The sequence below is a fragment of the Erythrolamprus reginae genome, chromosome 1 (genome assembly GCF_031021105.1).
Source record: "Erythrolamprus reginae isolate rEryReg1 chromosome 1, rEryReg1.hap1, whole genome shotgun sequence".
NCBI lineage: Eukaryota > Metazoa > Chordata > Lepidosauria > Squamata > Dipsadidae > Erythrolamprus > Erythrolamprus reginae.
Window position 1 is genome coordinate 353,888,327 of NC_091950.1, and position 23,442 is coordinate 353,911,768.

Consider the following 23,442-nt stretch of genomic DNA (forward strand, 5'->3'; position numbering starts at 1 on the left):
GTAATAAATAACTAATATTTCTTAATCGCCTCAAATATATATAAAAACTCCGCACACATATATTTGGCTTCATTATTCAGAAATGTAATTCAAGTTGCTGGCTATTACCTTTAAAGTTCTACGTGGTTTGGAGCATAGTTATCTTCAAGAACTCTTATTCCAAATAGAAACTGCCTGCCCCAGAAATACCTTCTCTTAAGGCGTGGTGGGTGATGAGCATTTTCTACAGGTATTCCCTTCTGTGGAATGGACTCCACCCAGAATAAAACCTGTATTCTCCCAACGTTTACAAATTTGCCTAGTCCAAAGCAGCTGTTAGATGACTGTACCTGACACAACTTAAAGGGGCTAGTAACATGTATTATTAATGCTGTTTGTGATTATTACATCAGTTACTTGCAGTTGTTTTATGGTTATTGCATTTCTTTACTATATTATTCAATCTGTGTGCTTACAAGCCACTTAGTGTCATAGTGATTTGAAGTGTCATGCAACCCTTCAAAAAGAAAATAAATGGCTTGCACATAAGCACATTCTGAAATGTTCTTGTGATAATGTATAATAGGGCAATAATACAATCCATCATTAGCTAAAATTAAAGAATTTAGGAGAGAGTGGATTTAAAAAACTGGATTTTGCAAGAGCGGACTATAAAAAAAGGAAATACTGTATTATATATGTAAATTTATTTATTTATTTCTTTGGTTTTTATGCTGCCCTTCTCCTTAGACTCAGGGTAGCTTACAACATGTTAGCAATAGCACTTTTTAACAGAGCCAGCATATTGCCCCCACAATCCGGGTCCTCATTTTAACCACCTCGGAAGGATGGAAGGCTGAGTCAACCTTGAGCCGGTGATGAGATTTGAAGTGCTGACTTACAGATCTACAGTCAGCTTCAGTGGCCTGCAGTACAGCACTCTACCTGCTGCGCCACCCCGGCTCAATATATCATCATTCCTATAATAGGCCTCACAACAGACTCAACCAGAACTTCATTTCAGAACTTCCGGTTGGCCCATTGGGCCTTTTACTACCATCCCCAAGCTTTACGAGGCTTCCCTGAAGCCTGGACAGAGTGAAAATGGCCAGAAAGAAAGCTGAAAATCAGCTGGAAAGTTCACGCATCCGCGCTGGAGCTGACATAGGGCAACACCTCGCATGCCTTCCTATATGGCTCCATGTGCCACAGGTGGACTCCATAGGTTTGCCATCACGGACCTATCACATTAACTTATTCTATAACATATTAATTAATGTCTTTCTTTGGCTATCCCAGCTGAAGCATATAGCCAATAGTTTTTAGATCTCCTTACTCAGATTGTAAAAATATGAAAACTGTTTTTTCTTCATGCTTGGAAGTACTGAGCTTATTGGCTACCCTCATTGTCTGAAAGGAGGTACACAAAATATCCTCTGGGGCAATTAATAGTCTATCCTTGAAGAATTCTTACATTTTACAATTCCTGCTATCCAAGAAACTATGTGTGTGCACAACTGTATGTGTGTGCAACATTTTTTTCAGGGCAGATGAATACCATTGCTAAACATTGCTTTCCAGAACATAAAGAGGGCAAGGACAAAAAAGTGGGGACTGAAACTTACATTTTAATTATATTTAATTATGAATATAATTATATTTTCATTCAATTAATCAAGTGCAGTTAATTATGATCATCCCCTCTATATACACTGGCTGCCAATTGGTTTCTGGACACAATTCAAAGGGTTGGTTATGACCTACAAGCCCTACATGGCATCAGACCAGAATACTTGCAGGACCGCCTTCCGCCACTTGAGTCCCAGTGACCGGTTAGATCCCACAGAGTTGGCCTTCTCCAGGTCCCGTCAACTAGACAATGTCGTTTGGTGGGACCTAGCAGAAGAGCCTTATCTGTGGGGCCCCAGCCCTCTGGAATCGGCTCCCCCCAAAGATTCGGACTGCCCCCACCCTCCTCGCCTTCCGTAACAGTCTGAAGACACATTTATGCCACCAGTTTTGGGGCTACTAGACACTGCCCCCTGGCCGACAAATGTATTGTGAACTAGTTGACTGAATGGGAATGAGAGTTTTAATTGGTTTTAGATTTTTTAGATTATTAATTTAAATTAAATGGACTTAGGACGCTATATTGTTTCTTTATATGTTGTAAGCCACCCCGAGTCATCGTAGAGGGACGGCATATAAATCAAACAAACAAACAAATAAACAATTATTTGCATTTCCCAGTGTACGTTACTAAAACCCAAGAACTTTTATAAGGGAACTGGAAGGCCGTTGTGGACTTTTGCTCTATGGAATGCTCATGATTTTGACACAAATGAAGGAAAGGAAAAGAAAAATGTATCTACGTCTCAACTTACCCGGATTTTGATGATCCTTGTCTTTGTACCACAATTCTTCTTAAATAGCATCTTCTAAAAGAGAAGCAAAAACCTAAGATGAAAGTCAACTGAAGCTTGAGTGAGAAATTTAATATCGTCTCATTATGAATATCAATGGAGTTCTAGAAAGAAGCCTGAATGGAGAAAAATGTCATTAAACCCTTTAAATTCAGGGTACAGATATAATTTAAAGAGAAATCAACAGTTTAAAAAATTAAATAAATCATATATAAACTTTAAACATTTCAAAGGACAATCACTGAATTATGCTGCTGCAAGACAAGAAATGTAGACTCTGAACGTCAGTTCTACCCTTATATTTCTCATGTAATAGAAGTGAAATAATTAAAAGGCTACTATATAAAAGTTTGCCTGCTTTTCTCCAACTGCATCCTACTTGACTATAGCTATTTTGTAGACAACCATACCCTTAAGGCAAAGGTGAAATTCAGCAGATTCTGTGGGGGAAATATCTAACTAGAACTTCATAAAGTACATCTAAAAACCTGCCTTTTCTTTACTCCTATGTATTTGCTGGTTGATGATCTGTGGTCACTTTTTTGCAGGGCTAGATAGGACATTGCTATTACTGGATGCTAGCAACTTAACATTAAATTTCTTGCTGGTTTTTCGTTGTGTGCCTCTTAAAGAAGGCATTGTCCTATTAAGGCAATCTGAAAAGACTTTAAAATAAGATGATTTATGTGCCAAATTCTAGTAAGTAAAGCTCCCATTCTCCATGCCAGGTAAAAGTAGGGACAACTACTTTTCTAGACTTCTATTAAATCTCTGTTAGATGCAGCAAAACAAGATCCCACAGTAGCCAATACTTATTCTGCAATATCATGTCATAACGTATTTTCCCATTTTGTTAAGGATTTGTTTAAACTATTTATATTAGCAATAGTTTGGGATGCCAAGTATTTCTACTTGAAACTTCCTGCATCTGCTCTTCCTTATTTAGCAATGTGAAAGAAATCTGACATAGATTTGTAAGATAATTGCTCTAATAATGGACTGCACATTTGAAGTAACAGTAAAAAAAAAAGTCTGATAAAGTTTTCATTCTCATCAAACATCTGCAAAAAAAAAGTCTCCTTGGAGAAAAGAAGCACACATCACAAAAATCTGTATTAAAATAATTTATGTACATTAGAGAAATTAGCATGTTGAAAACTCCAGTAGGGAAATTTGGGAATGACAAATTTATTTTATTATTTATTTTATTTTATTTATTTATTTATTATTTGGATTTGTATGCCGCCCCTCTCCGAAGACTCGGGGCGGCTCACAACACGTGTAAAACAAATCATAAATAATTCAATTAATTAAAATATTTAAAGATTAAAAAAAAACCATATACTAACAGACACACACACAGGCATACCATGTATAAATTAAATGTGCCCAGGGGGAGATGTTTAGTTCCCCCATGCCTGACGGCAAAGGTGGGTTTTGAGGAGTTTACGGAAGGCAGGAAGAGTAGGGGCAGTTCTGATCTCCGGGGGGAGTTGGTTCCAGAGAGTCGGTGCCGCCACAGAGAAGGCTCTCCCCCTGGGGCCCGCCAACCGACATTGTTTAGTTGACGGGACCCGGAGGAGGCCCACTCTGTGGGACCTAATCGGTCGCTGGGATTCGTGCGGCAGAAGGCGGTCTCAGAGATATTCTGGTCCGATGCCATGAAGGGCTTTAAAGGTCATAACCAGCACTTTGAATTGTGACCGGAAACTGATCGGCAGCCAATGCAGACTGCGGAGTGATGGTGAAACATGGGCATACCTGGGTAAGCCCATGACTGCTCTCACAGCTGCATTCTGCACGATCTGAAGTTTCCGAACACTTTTCAAAGGTAGCCCCATGTAGAGAGCATTAGTCGAACCTCGAGGTGATGAGGGCATGAGTGACTGTGAGCAATGAGTCCCGGTCCAGATAGGGCCGCAACTGGTGCACCAGGCGAACCTGGGCAAACGCCCCCCTCGCCACAGCTGAGAGATGGTTTTCTAATGTGAGCTGTGGATCGAGGAGGACGCCCAAGTTGTGGACCCTCTCTGAGGGGGTCAGTAATTTCCCCCCCAGGGTAATGGACGGACAGATGGGATTGTCCTTGGGAGGCAGAATCCACAGCCACTCCGTCTTATCCGGGTTGAGTTTGAGTCTGTTGACACCCATCCAGGCCCCAATTCCTATGAATTCAATAGATGACATTAATGGAAGAAAGATAACTACAATGAAAATGTACAATAGGAACACCAGATTTCTATAAATACCTATATTTATTAAATTTGCATCTTGCCTTTCATTCAGAGCATGAGACAAAATGTATACCACACAATGATCAGGTATGGCAGACAGTAGATTTGAATTTGGGCTGAACCCAATACTAATTCATCACTTTAGCTTGTATACCGCTATTTTATGGTTACTAAACCCTTCATCTCCTCACTTTCTCCATCCCTTCTCCTGCCTCTAAGTCAGTATCAGGTTGCTACCAGTATGGATAAAGATGGCATATCAGTAGCGAAAATTGAGCTGCGCACGCAGCTTTGCTTCTGCTGGGGCGCATGGGCACATCCCAGTGAGATTTTGCTTCTGCACATGCAGGGAAAAAAATGTTCCTAGATATTCTGAGAAAATATCTTGTGCTTCAATGCTATAATCTATTAATAAGGAATTTTCTATGGAAAAGCGACAAGAATCATAATCAAACACATCTGGGAGGCATCGGATTAATGAAGAAGCAAATGACCAAACCCTTTTATCTTGTTATCCCAAAAACAATGAAACAAGGATTCTCTCTCAAATTTTATTGAAAAACAACACTTTAGAGGACAATATTAGTACAAAACACTGGGCAATTTTATATCTAACACTTAAGACAATTGTCAGTTATTTTGGTATGCTGATTTTCTCCAGTCATACCTACAGACCAGGGATCTCCAACCTTGGCAACCTTAAGACTTGTGGACTTCAACTCCCAGAGTTCCTCAGCCAGAAAAGCTGAAGTCCACAAGTCTTAAAGTCGCCAAGGTTGGAGACCCCTGCTACAGACAACTATCTGGCAAGTTAGAGATTGAAAAGCTATTTCTGTTTATTCCCAACACTCACATTATTATTCCTGTGTTGATGCAAATGATAGATGCCTTTAGTAAAATAGCAGATTCTTTTACTAACTAGTCCAGATTGGAGTTGATGGCAATAGATCAAAATTTGGTTATGCTTCCATTTAAGGAATATTAATTTCCAATTTGTGCCCAATGCATTAAATATTTAGATATCTGTACTGAAAGATTTACTGTAACTCGGTAACATGTAATATAAATAAAATATATACAGTGATCCCTCGAGTATTGCGAGGGTTCCGTTCCAAGACCCCTCGCGATAATCGATTTTTCGCGATGTAGCGGTGCGGAAGTAACAACACCATCTGCGCATGCGCGCCCTTTTTTTCAATGGCCGCTCATGCGCAGATGGTGGAGCCGGGGAGCGACTTATATTAGATAAGTGCAACTAATACTGTATTAGATAAACATCTATCTAAAGAAATAAAATACAGTAAACAAGAGAAAAAAAGAGAAATGAGAAAATGATTGAAGCAGAGAATGACAGGAAAGAAAGAGAAAGAGACAGAGAAGTGACTCTTGGTGATGACGTATGACGTCATCGGGTGGGAAATAGCAAAAAAACCGTGGAGTATTTTTTAATTAATATTTTTTGAAAAATCGCAGTATAGCGTTTCGCGAAGATCGAGATCGCGAAAATCGAGGGATCACTGTACAGAGGATTCTCCTGATTTGGATAGATGGAAATTATTAAACATCATCCTTTGGGGAAATGTGGATGTTCTAAAAACAAATATGATTTCCACATTCATTTATATTTTGAGAGAAATTCCTGTTAAAATATCTGGAAAATATTTTTGGAAAATAAACTTTTTGTTTAGAAAAAATCATGGGTTCTTCAATTCCAAAAATATCTTTACAGAAAATGCAATTACCAATTAATGAGGGAGGATTTGTTTGCAGAAGAGACGGAGTAACGACACGGACACAAGAGCTGGATTTAAACTGGGTCATTTTTATTAATAATAAAATTAGCATAATTTATTTAATTAAATTAGCATAAATTAACATACTCAACTATGACCCGGCAATGGCCCTGCAGGGTCAAATACTTCCGGAGCGGAAAATGACGTCAGAACAAACTTCCTGGGCAACTTATGGGCGTAGCTCGATGCTAGTCCAGGTGAGGGACCCCTCCATCACCTGAGACCATGCCATGCACTTGCATGAGGGGGGTCCCGCCGGCTAACCCCTAACAGGGGACTTAAAGGTACGGGACCCAAAGACAGGTTCCCCCCAACTGCTCAGGTAGCCCCCACCACGAGCTTGGAGAGATCCTGTCAATCATCCCCAAAGATGCCCAAGGGAGAACGCGCAGTTGCTAAACCACCACCCAGTTTTCCGCCCCTAACCTGCCACGGAGCGGGGGTCAGATCTCTATCTTGGCCCCCCGACTCCCCCCTCTAGCTGCGCCAGCTCAGGCAGAGACTGCTGCAGGTCCTGTAAGAAAATGTTCTGACAGGTGAACGCCGTCGGCCCGGTAAAGCCACGGCCGATCTACAGTGATGAGGGGATGGGCCACTACAACCCCACCTAATTCCCTAACTGTTTTGCCCATGGCCTTATTCACTCTACGCCTGACCCAGTGAATTGCCCTAAGGGAAATGGCGTCCCTCCACACGATCCTCGGGAGGATCTCTGACCACACCACTTGCGTGGTGGGCCACACCGTGCGAAGCCACCGCAGGTCTTCGCGCGCCTGGATGATCAGGGGGAGACCACCAAGCAGGCATAGGTCATTGCCACCGAGGTGCAAGACCAGCCATCTGGGTGCAGCAATGGGATGCCGCCCACCCAGTCCCAACTGGGCGCAACCCTGGGTAGCCGCCCGCCCAGTGCCGCCGGGTGCAGCCGTGGAATGCTGCCCGCCCAGCAACGCCGGTAGGAGACCCTCCCACCGCATACCTCTTCGGCCCATCCAAACCACCTTGACCCACCGTCCCAATGACAACTGGGTCCCAATGGCGCTTCTGGCTGCTGAGCGGCCGGCCCAAAAAATCATGCTGTGGCCACACAGCAGCGCTGTCGGTTTCGTGTTGGCATGGGGACCTGTAAGAGGACACACAGAGAGGTTACCTAGCCTAAGCCCTGCCTAGGATCCTCAGCGGGCCTAACATAACCCAAATATGCCGCTGGGCCGGGAAACCAGAAAGTGCCGCGCTAGTGGCGCCGCCGATATGGAACGAATGCATTCCATAGCCGGCGGGATCCATGCCTACCTGAGCCATTGCCCTGGACACTAACACCCAAAATTGATAACGGGTCAGAGGGGTGCCATCCAAATGCCTGAAAAGGTACCCTTGCCCCGACCCTCGTGAGCTACAATAAAGCTGTAAGGCGGCCACCGGACACACAGACTGGTCAGCGGCCGCACTGAGTTGGATACAAACCCCTCTGTGCAGCTAATCTGTCTTAGAATGCCTTATTACAAGGGATACCCCCCCCTGCCTAAAGGCTAGATCAGCATACTGGAAGGCACGGAGCGATGTGTCAGCCTGAGACGATGCCATGGCCTCACTGACCCTGAGGGCCCCAAAAAACATGACACAAGTCGCAGCCCTAAAAAGACGGGCCTCATACAAGGAGGCACACAGACTGTCAAAAGCCCGATTAATCAGAGACAGCTGCTGAACCGTCAGGGCCCGACGAGTGTCACCAGGGGCTCCCAATCGCTCCCTCGTCCAGCCCTCCAACATCTTCCGAATGCGGAAGTCACTCGAAAAATCTGCAAACCCCCCCCCCCCGCCTTGGACAAAAAGGCGAGGCCGGCTAACCGGGACCTGATAGTCCTAACTGACAGGCCCCGCTGCCTAAGCTGTACACAAAATTCTGCCAGGTGCTCCACTGGGGCAGGCCAACTCTGGGGGTAACCCCTACCCTGCCTGAAATCCCCAAACTCCTTACCTGCACGCTGGTAAGCCCTGAGGGTGCCCGGTGCTACCGAGAGGGCAATTGCCCTGGAGGCCTCGTCTCTCCACCGCTCGGGAGCCCTCCCAGGCTCCAAAGGTGGTCGGGGAACGCCTCTGGCGACTCTCGGGCCCACGGGGCCAGGGTCCGAAATCTGGACAACTGACCACAGGACAAGGCATCAGCGACCCCGTTATGTAATCCGGGGAGATGCCTAGCCAAAAACAACGTGTTCAGGGACAAGGACCTGTGCACGAAATGGCGGACAAGCCGCATGACCCTGTCACTCTTAGAGGACAGGGCGTTCACCACATGGACAACCGCTAGATTGTCGCACCAAAAGTGCACAGTCTTGTCCTTAAACTGCTCCCCCCAAAGCTCTAAGGCCACTATCAAGGGGAAGAGCTCCAAGAAAGTCAGATCCTTAACCAAAGAAGAGGCACTCCATTCCGGAGGCCACACCGACCAGCACCACTGGTCACCTAACACTACCCCAAAACCACAAGACCCCGCAGCATCGGAGCAGAGCTGCAACTCAGCTTCCAAAAGAAGCTCGTGCCTCCAGAAAGACAGTCCATTAAACTGGTCCAAAAACTCCCGCCACACGCAGAGGTCAGCCCTGACCCCTGCGCATAGGCGGGTACGATGATGGGGCAAACGGAGCCCCTTCATTGCAGTATACAACCTCCTAGAAAAGGCCCTGCCCGGCACCACCACCCGGCAGGCAAAATTAAGTATCCCCGCTAGTTCCTGGAGCTGCCGGAGAGTGACCTTCCGGCAGCCCAGAACCTCATCGAGCTTACCCTTGATTTTAAGCAACTTATCCAGGGGCAATCTAGAAGATTGCTCCTCTGAGTCCAATTCAATACCGAGGAAGGTAATCTTGGTGGCGGGGCCTTCGGTCTTCTCAGAGGCTAAAGGCACCCCCAGGTGAACACAGAGGGCCGCGAAGTCCCGCATTAGAGCAAAACATTGCTCTGAACGTGCAGGCCCCGCCATCAAGAAATCATCAAGGTAGTGAACGACCGAGCCCAGACCACTGCGCCTCCTGAGCGCCCACTCCAAGAAGGTGCTAAAACTCTCAAAAAGAGAGCATGAGAAAGAGCAACCCATGGGTAAAGCCCTGTCCACATAAAAACCGCCTTCGAAATGGAAGCCCAACAGCTCGAAGTGGTCTGGGTGTATGGGGAGGAGCCGGAATGCTGACTTAATGTCGCATTTACCCATAAGGGCTCCAACCCCACACTTCCTAACCATGGCCACGGCCGCATCAAAGGATGCGTACCGGACTGAACAAAGTTCGTCAGGAATGAAATCATTCACTGACTCCCCTTTTGGAAAAGACAAATGGTGAATCAACCTAAATTCGCCACTCGCCTTTTTGGGGACCACACCCAAGGGAGACACCCTAAGATTCGGGAAGGGCGGCTCCGGGAAAGGCCCAATGACCCTGCCCTCGGCCACCTCCTTCCGAATCTTTTCCCTAACGATGTCTTCATGTCCCACAACCGACCTGAGGTTGTCGGACATGAAGGCCTTCCTAATCCCCATGTAAGGTATCCTGAATCCCTTAGAGAATCCTAGCAAGAGAGCAGCCGCCCTCGAGCGAGGGTGGTAGTCCTTCAACCAACCCTCTAGTGCTTGTAAATTAATTGGGCTGGGCCCCTTTACCCCCAGCAGGTGGGAGAGGTTTTGTTTGACCCCCACCCTTCTTTTCCGCCCCCTTCTTGGGGCGGGGGCACACGGAAGAGGCATGGTTCCCCCCACAATTCCCGCATGCATGCTTATACCTGCAAAAGGGATGAAAACATGCCCCCTTTGCAGCAAACTCATGGCACGCCGGGGAGGCCCCCTTCCCCGCTCCCCCCACAGCCGCCTTGGCTGGCGTGGAAGCCACGGGCTCCTCCTCCATAAAGTGACCGCTGTCGGTCCTGTCACAACCCTCCCTGCCAGACATATACGTGGCCTGGAACCAAAGGTCCGGCACCACCATATCCCAGGGCAAGGAGGGGTCATGGGCTATACACATCCGAAAGCCCTTATCATAATGCCGCCAAATAGTACCTCCGTACTCAAAATTAGCCCTGGCAATCAAATCAATATATTTAAGCAGGGAAGCGGCCCTAGCCGGCTGCCTCTGGATCGCCACGGATGCGAAAGTCAAGAAAGCGTACAGCCATGAGCTGAAACACTTGGTGACTTTGGTCTTCTTTATCTTTTCCCCGGGCACTACATCCTTGTCCTGCTTGGGGACCTCCCTGTTTAAGAGGGAGAAGAGGTCCACATACTCCCCCCGCCAAATCGCCTCCTTCACCGACGGGTGGAGGTGGTACCCCAAGGGGGTGGCTGGAAGCCCACATGGGATGGCCCCAGGCTTGATGCTGGCAAACGGGTCCCACACGGTGGAGGCCCCCGTCCCCAGCACACCTAGCCCCGGTGGATACACTAAAGGGGGCGGGGGCATAATAGCAGGCGCTGGAGGGACCCAACCCCCTGCCCCTGGCCCCGGTGGGAAAACTACCCCCGGTGCTACTGCCGGCAGAGCCGGCGGGGACCAAACCTGACCGCATGTGCCTGAAGTGGACCCCAGAAAACTAGCGCCACTCCCCAAACCAGGCGGGATAAACCCTGGACCCTGCACGGGGAGGAGCGATGTGGTGGCTAAGTGTGGTGCAACCTCACCTGCCCCATACGGGGTTGAAGCGGGGCCCTGGAATGCCGCCATCTGCCCCGACAGGGCCATCTGCCCGGTCTGGGCCATCTGCCCGGCCTGGGCTACTTCTTCTTCAGGATCCCTTCCCCAGGCCGCCGATGCAGCCGGGGGGAGCCCGCCCGGGCCTGATCCGAACCGCCAACGCTCCAATTCGTCCAACCTCTCTAGGACCCTGGCCCAAGAAAGAGAGGGAGAAACCTCGGGGTGAGGGGCTGTGGACATAAATCCCACCACCCCCTCTGATGGGACCACCCCATGGGGCCCCTCCATGCTGGCCCGGGCCCGGGCAGAAGGCCTAAGAGCCCTTCTAGGCCGCGCCGCTGGTTGGGCCGGAGGGGCCCTGGCTTGCCTCTTCTTTGGGGCCATCCCACCGGCTACTATGGTAATGCAGTCTAATAAGGCACTCAACCCCTAATCCCACGCGCTAAGGCCGCAGGCCCTCAGGGAAAAGGCCCAATTGACCAAATGGGCGAGTGGCACCCCCGAAGGCAAAGAAATCCTTAATCCGGGGCCCCCAGTGGCTGCCGGTGGCACCAGAGGCCAGGCGCCCCTCCCACTCTGGGCAGAGCCCTAGAAAGCCCCCTCCCAGCCGGGAACGCCGAGTTCACCACTCCGAGGGCGACCAAGGACCACCAGCGCCGCCGCGCTCCAAAGCTCTCCGCCGCCGCTGAGAGCTCCGCCGGATCGCCTCAGGCCTTTCCGCCGGCCAAAACAGCCACAAAATGGCGGCCGCAACACGAGGCCGCCTCAAAATGGCCGCCGCGAGCAGAACTCAGCCGAGTGTCTGCTCGTGGCCAATGGTCCGGGCGAAAAGGCTGAGCCCCAGCCTGCACACCCTTAAATAGGGCCGGCAAGCCCCGCCCGGACCAATCAGCAGTCAGGCCTTGTTGGCCTGACTCTCGGGCGAAGTCTCATCTCGCGAGACTTCGCCCGAGACCCAAGATGGCGACCGCCAGGAGCCCGGTGTCTTCCCGGCCCTCCTGCAAACGCTGTCGGCGGGTAAGTCTGCCGGCGCTATTTTCCAAATCTGGGGCTATATACTAAATACTAGAAGCCAAACATTAATGCCAATTTTACAATTTCTGCAACTTCGAAATATGTATTCCTATTCATACCTTTGTTTGGATGGACAGTATTAGCATCTAAGTGCAACAGAACTAGAAAGACATGGAATTAATTCTTTTTCCAATGCTAAATTGACTTTATGCAAAAATCCAATACAAAAAAGTGCAAAAAAGATGGTGATAAGGAAAAATTGGGTGGAAACGGGGATATTGACTTTGGACCTATTGATTAATGATGAATTTTTATTATATGTTGTCCTATGAAGCAAATATCATCTATTAGATGTTACTCAGTGGCAATATTTACAACGTCTGAAACACTCAACATACAACAACTAAATCTTTTAAAATTAAAAAAAACCAACTAATAATTTTTATAGGCAACTTTTTGTACCATCAACTTGGTACAAAAATTAAAAGTTGAGTGGCATAAAGAAGTAGAGGGTCCTATATTGACAATAGCGGTGTGTCACAACTTCTATAGGGAACTTTATGTTACAACTTACACAATAAAAATACTTAGAGTTTATTGGACTCCCATTACACATGTACAGTAAAGGATTATTTACTACAGTATAAAGTTGGAAATGCAATAGAACAATGCTTTTTTTAAAAAAACGAGTCTACAATGTCCTATATTTAAACTAAGTTTGGGAAGAAATTAGTGGACTATATAAATGTGACTGCAACAACAGCTAAAATGTTTAGAATATCAGATTCTCCTGAATTACATATCTAGTATGTGGAATTTGACAATTAGACAATGAAAATGGATTCTCTGTACCCTTACTATAGCAAAAAGAATATAATGCAACACTGAAAAGATAAGTACCATATTTTTCGGTGTATAGACTCGGGCAGCTCACAGCAACAATAAAACAATGTACAACAAATCTAATAATTTAAAAAACACTAAAAAACCCATTATTAAAAACAAACATACCATGCATAAACTGTATAGACCCGGGGGAGATGTCTCAATTCCCCCATGCCTGACGGCAGAGGTGGGTTTTAAGGAGTTTACGAAAGGCAAGGAGGGTAGGGGCAGTTCTAATCTCCGGGGGGGAGCTGGTTCCAGAGGGTCGGGGCCACCACAGAGAAGGCTCTTCCCCTGGGGCCCGCCAACCAACATTGTTTAGTCGACGGGACCCAGAGAAGGCCAACTCTGTGGGACCTAACCGGTCGCTGGGATTCGTGCGGCAGAAGGCGGTCCCGGAGATATTCTGGTCCGATGCCATGAAGGGCTTTATAGGTCATAACCAACACTTTGAATTGTGACCGGAAACTGATCGGCAACCAATGCAGACTGCGGAGTGTTGGTGTAACATGGGCATAACTAGGGAAGCCCATGATTGCTCTCGCAGCTGCATTCTGCATGATCTGAAGTTTCCGAACACTTTTCAAAGGTAGCCCCATGTAGAGAGCATTACAGTAATAATAATAATAATAATAATAATAATAATAATAATAATAATGTCACTTGGCGCAGGTACCCTGTTCTCCTTCCCACCCTGCACACACACTTTCCTTCGCTGCCATCCCCACCCCGTTCTCCTCTTCCGTCTCTTACGCCAAGGCTGTGGAGCTAAGCCGAGCTTCTGCAGGCAGCAGCATTTGACTTTGCTACAGCAAATGAGGTTGATTTGCTGAGAGTTGCAAGTGCCGAGCTGCCACACTGCTTTCCTTGGCAGCCAGGAGGGGGAAGGAAAGGTGGACATGACTAACCTACCAAGGGAGAGAGGCGCCAAGGAGAGAAGCACAGCAGCTCAGCACTTGCAAATCTTTTCCCCGATCTTCAATCCACCTCATTTGCTGTAGCAGCCTCAAATACCCCAAAAAAGAGTTGCAAGTGCCGAGCTTTCCTCAGCGTCCAGGAGGGGGAAGGAAAGGTGGGCATGACTAACCCACCACGGGAGAGAGATGCCAAGGAGAGCAGCACAGTAACTTGGCATGCCTGCTCTGAAGAGGACCTCAATGTCAAGCAGCTTATCCTGACACTGGATCCTCAGGATTCTATGGAGACAGGTTGTGTGGAACTGGTTCAATTGCCTAGCATGTGTTTCCCTTACTATATTTTCCACAAAGCTAAAACATACCAGACAACCTGGGACCTGTTACGTCATCATTTCATAAATATTTCTTTGTGGGAAACTGGCAGGCAACATTAGAAATAACAATTGTGTGACTATGGTTGACTGTGGTAGCAGGACAGAACGGAAGAAGTCCCAACTTTATCAAATTTCAATTCCATGTGAGTTGTGGCTCCCGGATTCTCGGTCTATTGCAAGGATCCCCAAACTTGGCAACTTTAAGACTGGTGGACTTCAACTCCCAGAATTCTCCAGCCAGCAAAGCTGGCTGGAGAATTCTGGGAGTTGAAGTCCACCAGTCTTAAAGTTGCCAAGTTTGGGGACCCTTGGTCTATTGTGTAAATTAGCACATTTAGGGTACATTCATTCCACAATTGTTGCTCTATGATGCAATATTATAAACAAACAGACAGAGAGGGAATTTTTAGTAGTACATAGATCATTTCAGGAAGCCACTATTTATTTATTTGTTTGTTTGTTTGTTTGTTTGTTTGTTTGATTTGTATGCCGCCCCTCTTCACAGACTCGGGGTGGCTAGCAACAGCAATAAAACAGTATATAACAAAATCCAATACTAAAAGCAGTTAAAAACCCATTATATAAAAACCAATCATACATACAGACATACCATGCATAAAATTGTAAAGGCCTAGGGGGAAAGTGTATTTCAGTTCCCCCGTGCCTGGCGGCAGAGGTGGGTTTTAAGCACCTTTCGAAAAGCAAGGAGGGTGGGGGCAATTCTAATTTCTGGGGGGAGTTGGTTCCAGAGGGCCGGGGCCGCCACAGAGAAGGCTCTTCCTCTGGGTCCTGCCAAGCGACATTGTTTGGTTGACGGGACCCGGAGAAGACCCACTCTGTGGGACTTAACTGGTCGCTGGGATTCGTGCAATCCCTTTAGATAAAAATGGGAAAGTGTCAATGAATAAAACAGTCTTTTATATTCTATTTCAAAGTTAAGTGTGACTGAACAGAATGTAGTGTGACCCATCTGGAGGGCACCAAATTGGAGAAGAATGAGGCCAGCAAACCTGAATCATAAATCTTTGTTAGGGTTAAGCAGAGCAAGCTCTCCTCCTGAAATTGCATTAATTTCCTGTCTCTACTCAGACTGGAGATAACTGAAAGCAGCTGGTCCTGAAGTAATCCATTCTACTAGGAGGATCGAAGGAATCAGACTGGAGCATATTCTCAGGAGCAAGAGAAAAAAAGAACAAACCAACACATGTTACTTTTTACAGTGCTAGCAAAATGCCTAGCTCTGTGGCCATGGCCTCCCTCCTTCCCAGGAATCTCAGACAAGATATATCTAGGATGGAAATGGATGAACTAAATTCAATTATCCTTCATAGGGACTTCTAGCCCTCCCCCTCAGAGCAAATTAAGCAACGGGGCAAGCGTATCTTTGCAGATTAGCAAGAAAAAGTATAAAGTTGCGCTACTCTGAAGAGACATTCTGAGGCAGCCAATTAATTCTCTCTTGCCTATCCGGTGCTCTGTTTTCCTCATTTCAGGAAAGTGGCACAGAATCAGCCCTATGTTCACAAGAGCAGGCTGAGACAACATTAACTCCATAGTCTGCTAACAGAAAGCATGGCGTATAAATCAGAGGGTGCTAAATTCTATATACTTCATAGAAACACACGGATACCAAGGTCAACTCTTTTCTTCAAAATCAATTTTTTTCTCTAACACAGACAAGGATTCGGGGAACAAATATTTCACCAGCAGCAAGATCAGCGGTGGGCTATGAGCCGGAACGCTAAATTGTGCTCGCCGCCATGGTTCGTAAGTGCTTGCGGAGCCAGCACGATTTTGCTTCTGCACCTGTAGCAGTAGCAAAATCGCACATGGAGCCACAGGAGTGCCCGTGTTTCGGCAAGGTTTTTTTTTTTGCTTCTGCGCATGCCACCTCCACAGGTGCAGAAGCGAAATTGCATTGGCCCAGCAAGCACTTACGAGCCACAGCAGCGAGAGCAATTTAGCATTCCAGCTCATAGCCCACCACTGAGCAAGATGCACGATAGCAAAATACATACCTCTTCAAATTTAAAATATGATTCTCATGGTTAAAATTATTTTGGGACTCATACTCTGGCTGGTGAACTCAATATTTGTGTTGTGAGCCGCCCCGAGTCTACGGAGAGGGGCAGCATACAAATCTAATTAATAATAATAATAATAATAATAATAATAATAATAATAATAATAATAATAATAATAATAATAGAAGGAAGATTGAAGGTAAAGTGGATAAAGAAAAAACCTTGTCATGGCTTACAAGTGGAACACTCAAAAAGGAGACAGAAGGACTAATACTGGCTGCACAAGAACAGGCCATTAGAACAAACCAGAATTGAAAAATCAACAGACGATCCAAAGTGCAGACTCTGTAAAGAAACAGATGAAACAATCGATCACATACTCAGCTGCTGCAAAAAGATCACACAGACTGACTACAAGCATAGACATGATGCTGTGGCACAGATGATCCACTGGAACTTGTGCCGGAACTACCATTTACCAGTGGCAAAGAACTGGTGGGATCATAAGCCCGAAAAAGTGGTCGAAAATGAACAAGCAAAACTACTGTGGGACTTCCAACTTCAGACTGACCGAATTCTGAAGCATAACACACCAGACATTGTGATCATGGAGAAAAAGAAAGTATGGATCATCGACATCGTAATCCCAGGAGACAGCAGAATTGAGGAGAAGCAGCTAGAGAAATTAGTGAAATACGAAGATCTAAAAATCGAGCTGCAACGACTCTGGCATAAGCCAGTGAAAGTGGTCCCAGTGGTACTTGGCACGCTGGGCACTGTACCAAAGGATCTCAGCGGACATTTGAAAACCATCGGAGTTGACAAAATCTCCATCTGTCAATTGCAAAAGGCCGCTTTACTGGGATCAGCAAACATAATTTGCCGCTACATCATGCAGTCCTAGGTGCTTGGGAAGCGCCTGACTGGTGATGAAATACGAAATACGTTTGCTGTGTTGTACTGACATAATAATACTAATAATAATAATAATAATAATAATAATAATAATAATAATAATAATAATATATCCAGCCCAAAACCATCCTTTTTAAAATTTATTTTAAAAAACTCTACACAGAATTAGGATTTTATGATAGCAATTGCAAATTGATCCCATGGGATTTTATGGCCACGTGAGAGATTTGGTATTCAGTGTTGCCATGCTTGCTGCTATAGCAGCTACGTGTGACCTTAAGCATAGATACCAAGAAGTAATGTTGCCATTTGAGCCAAAGTAGTACCAATCTAGTCTAATGGAGTTCCATATGTTTGGAACGTCCCTGGTCATACCACCAACTTTGTCTCAAGATCTTCAATCCTAATATTAAACTAACCCTGAAGTACTGTGGGTGGATAATTAGAATAGGTTTTCAAAAACAAAGTTTGATGCTTTGCTTTGCAAGGTTGCCTCTCCAGAAGAAATTCAAATTTAACATCCCAGGTTTGGGTTGATAGGGCAAATCAAAGCTCCTTAAAAGGTCTCAATTACTTTCAACATAGCATTATTCACATGATCTTGCAAGATTCTTAACCAGAAATTTAAAGGTCACATTTGCAGAGGATATAGGCACAGATTTAAAAGTGGACCTAATAAGTTGGAAACTAATCAAGGACAGAAGCAACCTGGAATTAAGGAGAAACTTCCCAACAGTGAGAAAAAATAACTCAAAGTGTTGAACACTTAATTCACATGAATCCCAGCAACCAGTTAGGTCCAACAGAGTCGGCCTTCTCCAGGCCCCATCAACTGGACAATATCACTCGGCGGGGGCTAGAGGAAAAGCCTTCTCTATGGGGGCTCTGACCATCTGAAAACAGCTCCCCCCGGAGATTCGTATTGAAAGCTGCTAAGAGAGACGGCATACCACTCCCACCTTTAACCTGACACATGCCATTTCAATGTTTTACCCAAACCAAAACCTGATTGAAAACAGTACAGATAACTGTACCTTCTTTAAACAAGAACTGAAATTAAGCATCAAGCCAAACTGTCTGTGGGTGTACCTTAATTTTTCTTAGTTAAAAGTAATTGATGAAACAGCAGTCAAGAAACTGTAAGAAAAGTAAATGCTTTGTAATATATATTCTAGTCATTGTTATTTGGGCTGGAGGTTGTGTGCCAAAGAGCAATGTTTCTCTACTATATATTCAAGGTATCACCATTCCCCTTTCTTTCTAATGTAAATTTATAAAGAATGCACATATAATCAAGTAAATACTGAATTGTGAGTGTCAGCACCCATCATGATTAGGCATGCTGAACAGCTTCTGACTTTCATTTTTATTTAAAGGGCCACAGTTTTCTTATCTTGTCAAACAGATATTCACCTCATCAGTAACATGAGAGTACCTGGATTATAGTACAGTGGTACCTCTACTTACGAACTTAATTCATTTCATGACCAGGTTCTTAAGTAGGAAAGTTTGTAAGAAGAAACAATTTTTCCCATAGGAATCAATGGAAACGCAAATACAGTGATACCTTGTCTTACAAACTTAATTGGTTCCGGGACGAGGTTCGTAAGGTGAAAAGTTCGTAAGACGAAACAATGTTTCCCATAGGAATCAATGGAAAAGCAATTAATGCATGCAAGCCCAAAACTCACCCCTTTTGCCAGCCCAAGTGCCCATTTTTGCACTGCTGGGATTCTCCTGAGGCTCCCCTCCATGGGAAACCCCACCTCCAGACTTCCGTGTTTTTGTGATGCTGCAGGGGTATCCCAGCAGGGGAATCCCAGCAGTGCAAAAACAGGCACTTCGCTGGCAACGGAAGTCCAAAGGTGGGATTTCCCAGTTTGGAAGAAGAGGCAAAAAAATACAAACCCCAGGTTCGTATCTTGAAAAGTTTGCATGACGAGGGGTTCGTAAGATGAGGTATCACTGTAATGCATGCGATTGGGGAAACCACAGGGAGGGTGGAGGCCCTGTTTCTTCCCAGGAGATTCCTAGAGAGGCCCACGGAGACTTCTCCCTGCCTTTTCCGGTTACAGTTTTGGAGGCTCGGGTTTGTAAGTGGAAAATGGTTCTTAAGAAGAGGCAAAAAAAATCTTGAACACCCAGTTCTTATATAGAAAAGTTTGTAAGTAGAGGCGTTCTTAGGTAGAGGTGCCACTGTACATACAAAAATTATTTGAAGTGTGAGATTCTAACACAATATGGCCAGTCAGAAAACAGATGAAAGCACCGGCTTTGATTACTGAAAATGGTAGGAGTATGTTGACTATACCAGTTTTGCTGCTTCTCCCATTCAAAATATTACATGGGAAACAAGAAATTAAGAAATTCAGAGCATAGAGACCCTACATCTGTTATGCTAAGAATCCCTCATCACATCTTCTTCTCATCAGCCCTATGATAATTCTCTCACAAGCCCAACCATGGCAGCAGAAAGACAAATCCTAGAAAGGGATCTCCCCCCTACCCCCATATTGAAACAATAAGTGTCTCTGCATTGGTAGGGTAAGGGGAGTATAAACCCCCCACGTTCACTTCTGCAAATGCTAGTCATTAGCACAGAACACAAATCGAACCAAAACACCCCCTACAAAGAGCATAACTAGAAAAAAATATTTATTGCTTCAATTGCTCCCTCGACATCACTGTTTCCCAACCTTGGCAACTTGAAGATATCTGGACTTCAACTCCCAGAATTCCCCAGCCAGCATTCACTGGCTGGGGAATTCTGGGAGTTGAAGTCCAAATACTGTATCTTCAAATTGCCAAGGTTGGGAAACACTGCTCTACATTGTTGGGTCGGGTCCTGAGCTGTGCTAAGGGTTAAAGCCTGCCTGGGTAGGGAAGGGAAACAGCTGCAGCCTGGCAGCTGAATGAGGTCAGGCCCAAGACACAGTAGCTATTGTGATGTGGCCGCAGCATCTATTGGAAGGGGTTCCACCTACAGCTGACCATGTGGCAAATCTAGAGTAGGATAGGGAAGGCATGTGTATGCATGCTTGAAGAACTAACACACCCAATGATTTCTCAAGAAGCAAAAGCCTTTTTACTCATTCGTGAACTGTTAGCTCAAGGGAGGAAATGATCTAGTGTGAGATTTCCCAAAGCCAAACTGCAACACATACCACAGCTGCCCACATACTCAACAGTTCTTGCTTCTAGATACTGAGTCTCTCTTTTGTGTGAATGTGATGTCATTTGTGCAAGCACATACCAGTTGTGCCCATAAGCACATATTATCACTCTTTCTTGGCTTTGAGTGGTCCAGATATGTTGGACTACAACTCCCATTTGCTAATGAAAAACAAATAAAAAACCGAATGCCCAAGTGTTTGAACATTCAACACATTTTTCTTCTAAAAATGTTCTTTAGCCCCTCTTAACTTCTAAAACAAATATGCAGTTTTCCTTCACAGTCAACACATTTGCTATGCTCAGCTTGATTAAGTTCTAAAGCCAGTACTAGTGAGGGGATTTTTTTAAGGGTTGCCTTTATTGTCACCACTGTACCTTTAGCATGCTAAAAAACACATGCATCAGAAGTAGCTTCTTCTATTGCAATCCTCTTCTTTCCCAAAAAATGTGAAATGCAGTCCCAGCCTCAAAAATGTATCATCGCTGATCACCTGCAATTCTCATCATCTTTGATTATTCATCACTAACATGACCCCAAAATTAGGCAATAGATTTCAAGGAAATCTGAAGGGCAAAGGATTTTTCACTATGTTTAATTTAAATTTTAATCGTATATTCATGCTCTCAAAAGCTCCACAAGCAACAAAGGACTGTTTTTGTCCATGAATACATGCATGTAAACTATATCTCTATTTATTTGTTACATACTTTTCAAGCATAGCCTGCCTGCCATTTGATATTCTACATCTGGAAATACTATTTCCAACTCTGCATTATAGAAAGATTAATATTTATTTATGAAACTTGTGCACTCCAGTTCTTCTGAATCAAGGAATATTCTGACTTGTTTGAAATACATTGCTTATTTTAGACTTCTTTTCAACATTAGAATGCATCAAACGTTCCAATAACATGCAAATCTCCACAACACAAATATACTAGTTAAAACAATTGGCAACAAAAATACTAATCTCTAGACCAATGTGTTGGGGAATGTAGTTCACAAGCTGGGAGGCACCAGGGCAAACCCTACTCTTTGATTAATGGCTGCTGATTTCCGAACCAAGTACATCTGAAAAAGAATCTGAAAGATTTGGAAAGATTTTTTAAGATAACTTTAATCCAAATCCAACTCCTCCTCCACTCTCAATTTTACCTTTCCTTTGCATAAGGAATGGTTAAACAAAACTAACAGTAATTATTAACAATAAACAAAGTGATAAAATACCCCCCAAAATATTCAGTAGAGCAAAAAGACTGATAATGAAACCCAGTCTTCTGGAAATCTTCAAATGTTTGTTTGGACTATTTTTGCTGCTCATCAAAACTTTATGTTAGCCTCCTTTTGCAAAAACTTTCCTTTCTTTTGGCTGCTTCATACCTATCCGGCATTTGGCAGTTTTCTGAACCCAGTATTTTCATACAAAACATAGATTCAGAGAATAGTCTTTAGAAAGGTTTACTAGGATAAAAGAATAGAAGTATAAGAATTGCATAAATGAACAATTGTTTCATTTACAGACAATATATGTTAGAGTGCATGTTTCTGAATCTTTTTCTCAAAGTTTCAGACAATTGGGTGTGCTCTGTGAGCATATCGCTCAGTGATGGCAATCCCAGCAGTCCCAGTTGCCATTTTAACCCTAGGCACATGGGTCAAGCAGGATGTGGTAGGATAAGGGGGATGCTGAAGGCCAGCTACATCATCAGATGTTGTGGAGTGCAAAGGATCAAAAGAGCATAGATAAGAGATGGGAAAGGCAGATGGGGGGGGAGTTGAAGTGCCCCTGCAGTCATAAGTGCACTTGAATTTTTATCTCATGATGAGAGAACTACCGCAATGGCTGTAAATCACGGGTATTAAATTCACACCATCACGTTGCCATCACGTGATGTTTCGCTATGTTTTTCCCCTTCACGGACCTGGGGTGGGCATGGCTTGTATGTGGCACATCCGTTCTGCAGGCCACAAGCCCTGCTGTAAATGGTTGTTAAGTCCATTCAATGCTGCAGCAACAATTTACGCATGGTATGTTTGTATGTATGTTTGGTTTTATAATAAGGGTTTTTTTAGTTGTTTAGTATTGGATTGTTACATGCTGTTTTTTATCACTGTTGTTAGCCGCCCTGAGTCTGTGGAGAGGGGCGGCATACAAATCCACTAACTAACTAACTAACTAACTAACTAACTAACTAACTAATTAAACAAACAAACAAACAAACAAACTTAATGGTTGCTGAGTAAATTTATTTACTTATTTACTTTACTTATTTACTTACTTACTTACTTACTTACTTACTTACTTACTTACTTACTTATTGGACTTGTATGCCGCCCCTCTCCGTGGACTCGGGGCGGCTCACAACAAACATAGAATACATAATAAAACAATTTGATCCAATTAATAAAAGTTAAAAGACTTTAAAACATCCTAAAATCTTAAAAACATTCAATTATCATTCACCCAATCAATAGATTATTCTAAACACATAATCAATAGATTATTCTAAATGTTCATAAGTTGAGGACTATCTGGAAGTGTAACAGACGGAAAGCAGCTCTCTTTCCTGATGAGGACATCTTCAGATGACTGATTACATAAGTCAACTGAACCTCTGAATCAGTCTCAACAACTCTGATTTAGCCTTGTTGCCACCATAAAAAGATATCCACATAAAAGTGAAGTAATCTAAAACTTATGAAATGAAATCACATGTCTTCTGTGAAGATCTATTTGCAAACTTCTAAAGTTTACAGAATTGTTGGGTGGGAGTCCTGATTTCTACATATACAACACATTCCATGTGGTCATAACTCTGGTAGACGAGTACCATAGAAGAAGGTTGCTGCTGAGGTGCTCATTCAGGCAATATACGAGTAAGTTGTATCAGAAATGGGACATCAGCTTGAACTGCTCTTAGCAAAGCTTAGCTGATGACTCTATCTATTTGAGAACTGCTGTTAGAAAGACTAATAGTCTTTAGAGGTATCTCAAAAGATAAGGAATAAATACTGGTCCCAGCAAAACTAATG

General features: G+C 44.5%; 1 protein-coding gene across 2 annotated transcripts in view; it reads right to left on the reverse strand.

Annotated features, from left to right (window-relative positions):
• Positions 1-23,442, reverse strand: part of LOC139157478 (uncharacterized) — an 85,372-nt gene that overhangs the window by 21,596 nt on the left and 40,334 nt on the right. The window contains exon 4 of one of the 2 annotated variants that reach the window (XM_070734278.1): positions 2,364-2,417. The exons of the other annotated variant lie outside the window; for it this stretch is intronic. Within the exon in view, the coding sequence (XP_070590379.1) occupies positions 2,364-2,417 (54 nt within the window). The remainder of the gene's footprint in view (positions 1-2,363; positions 2,418-23,442) is intronic. 2 annotated transcript variants of the gene reach the window in all.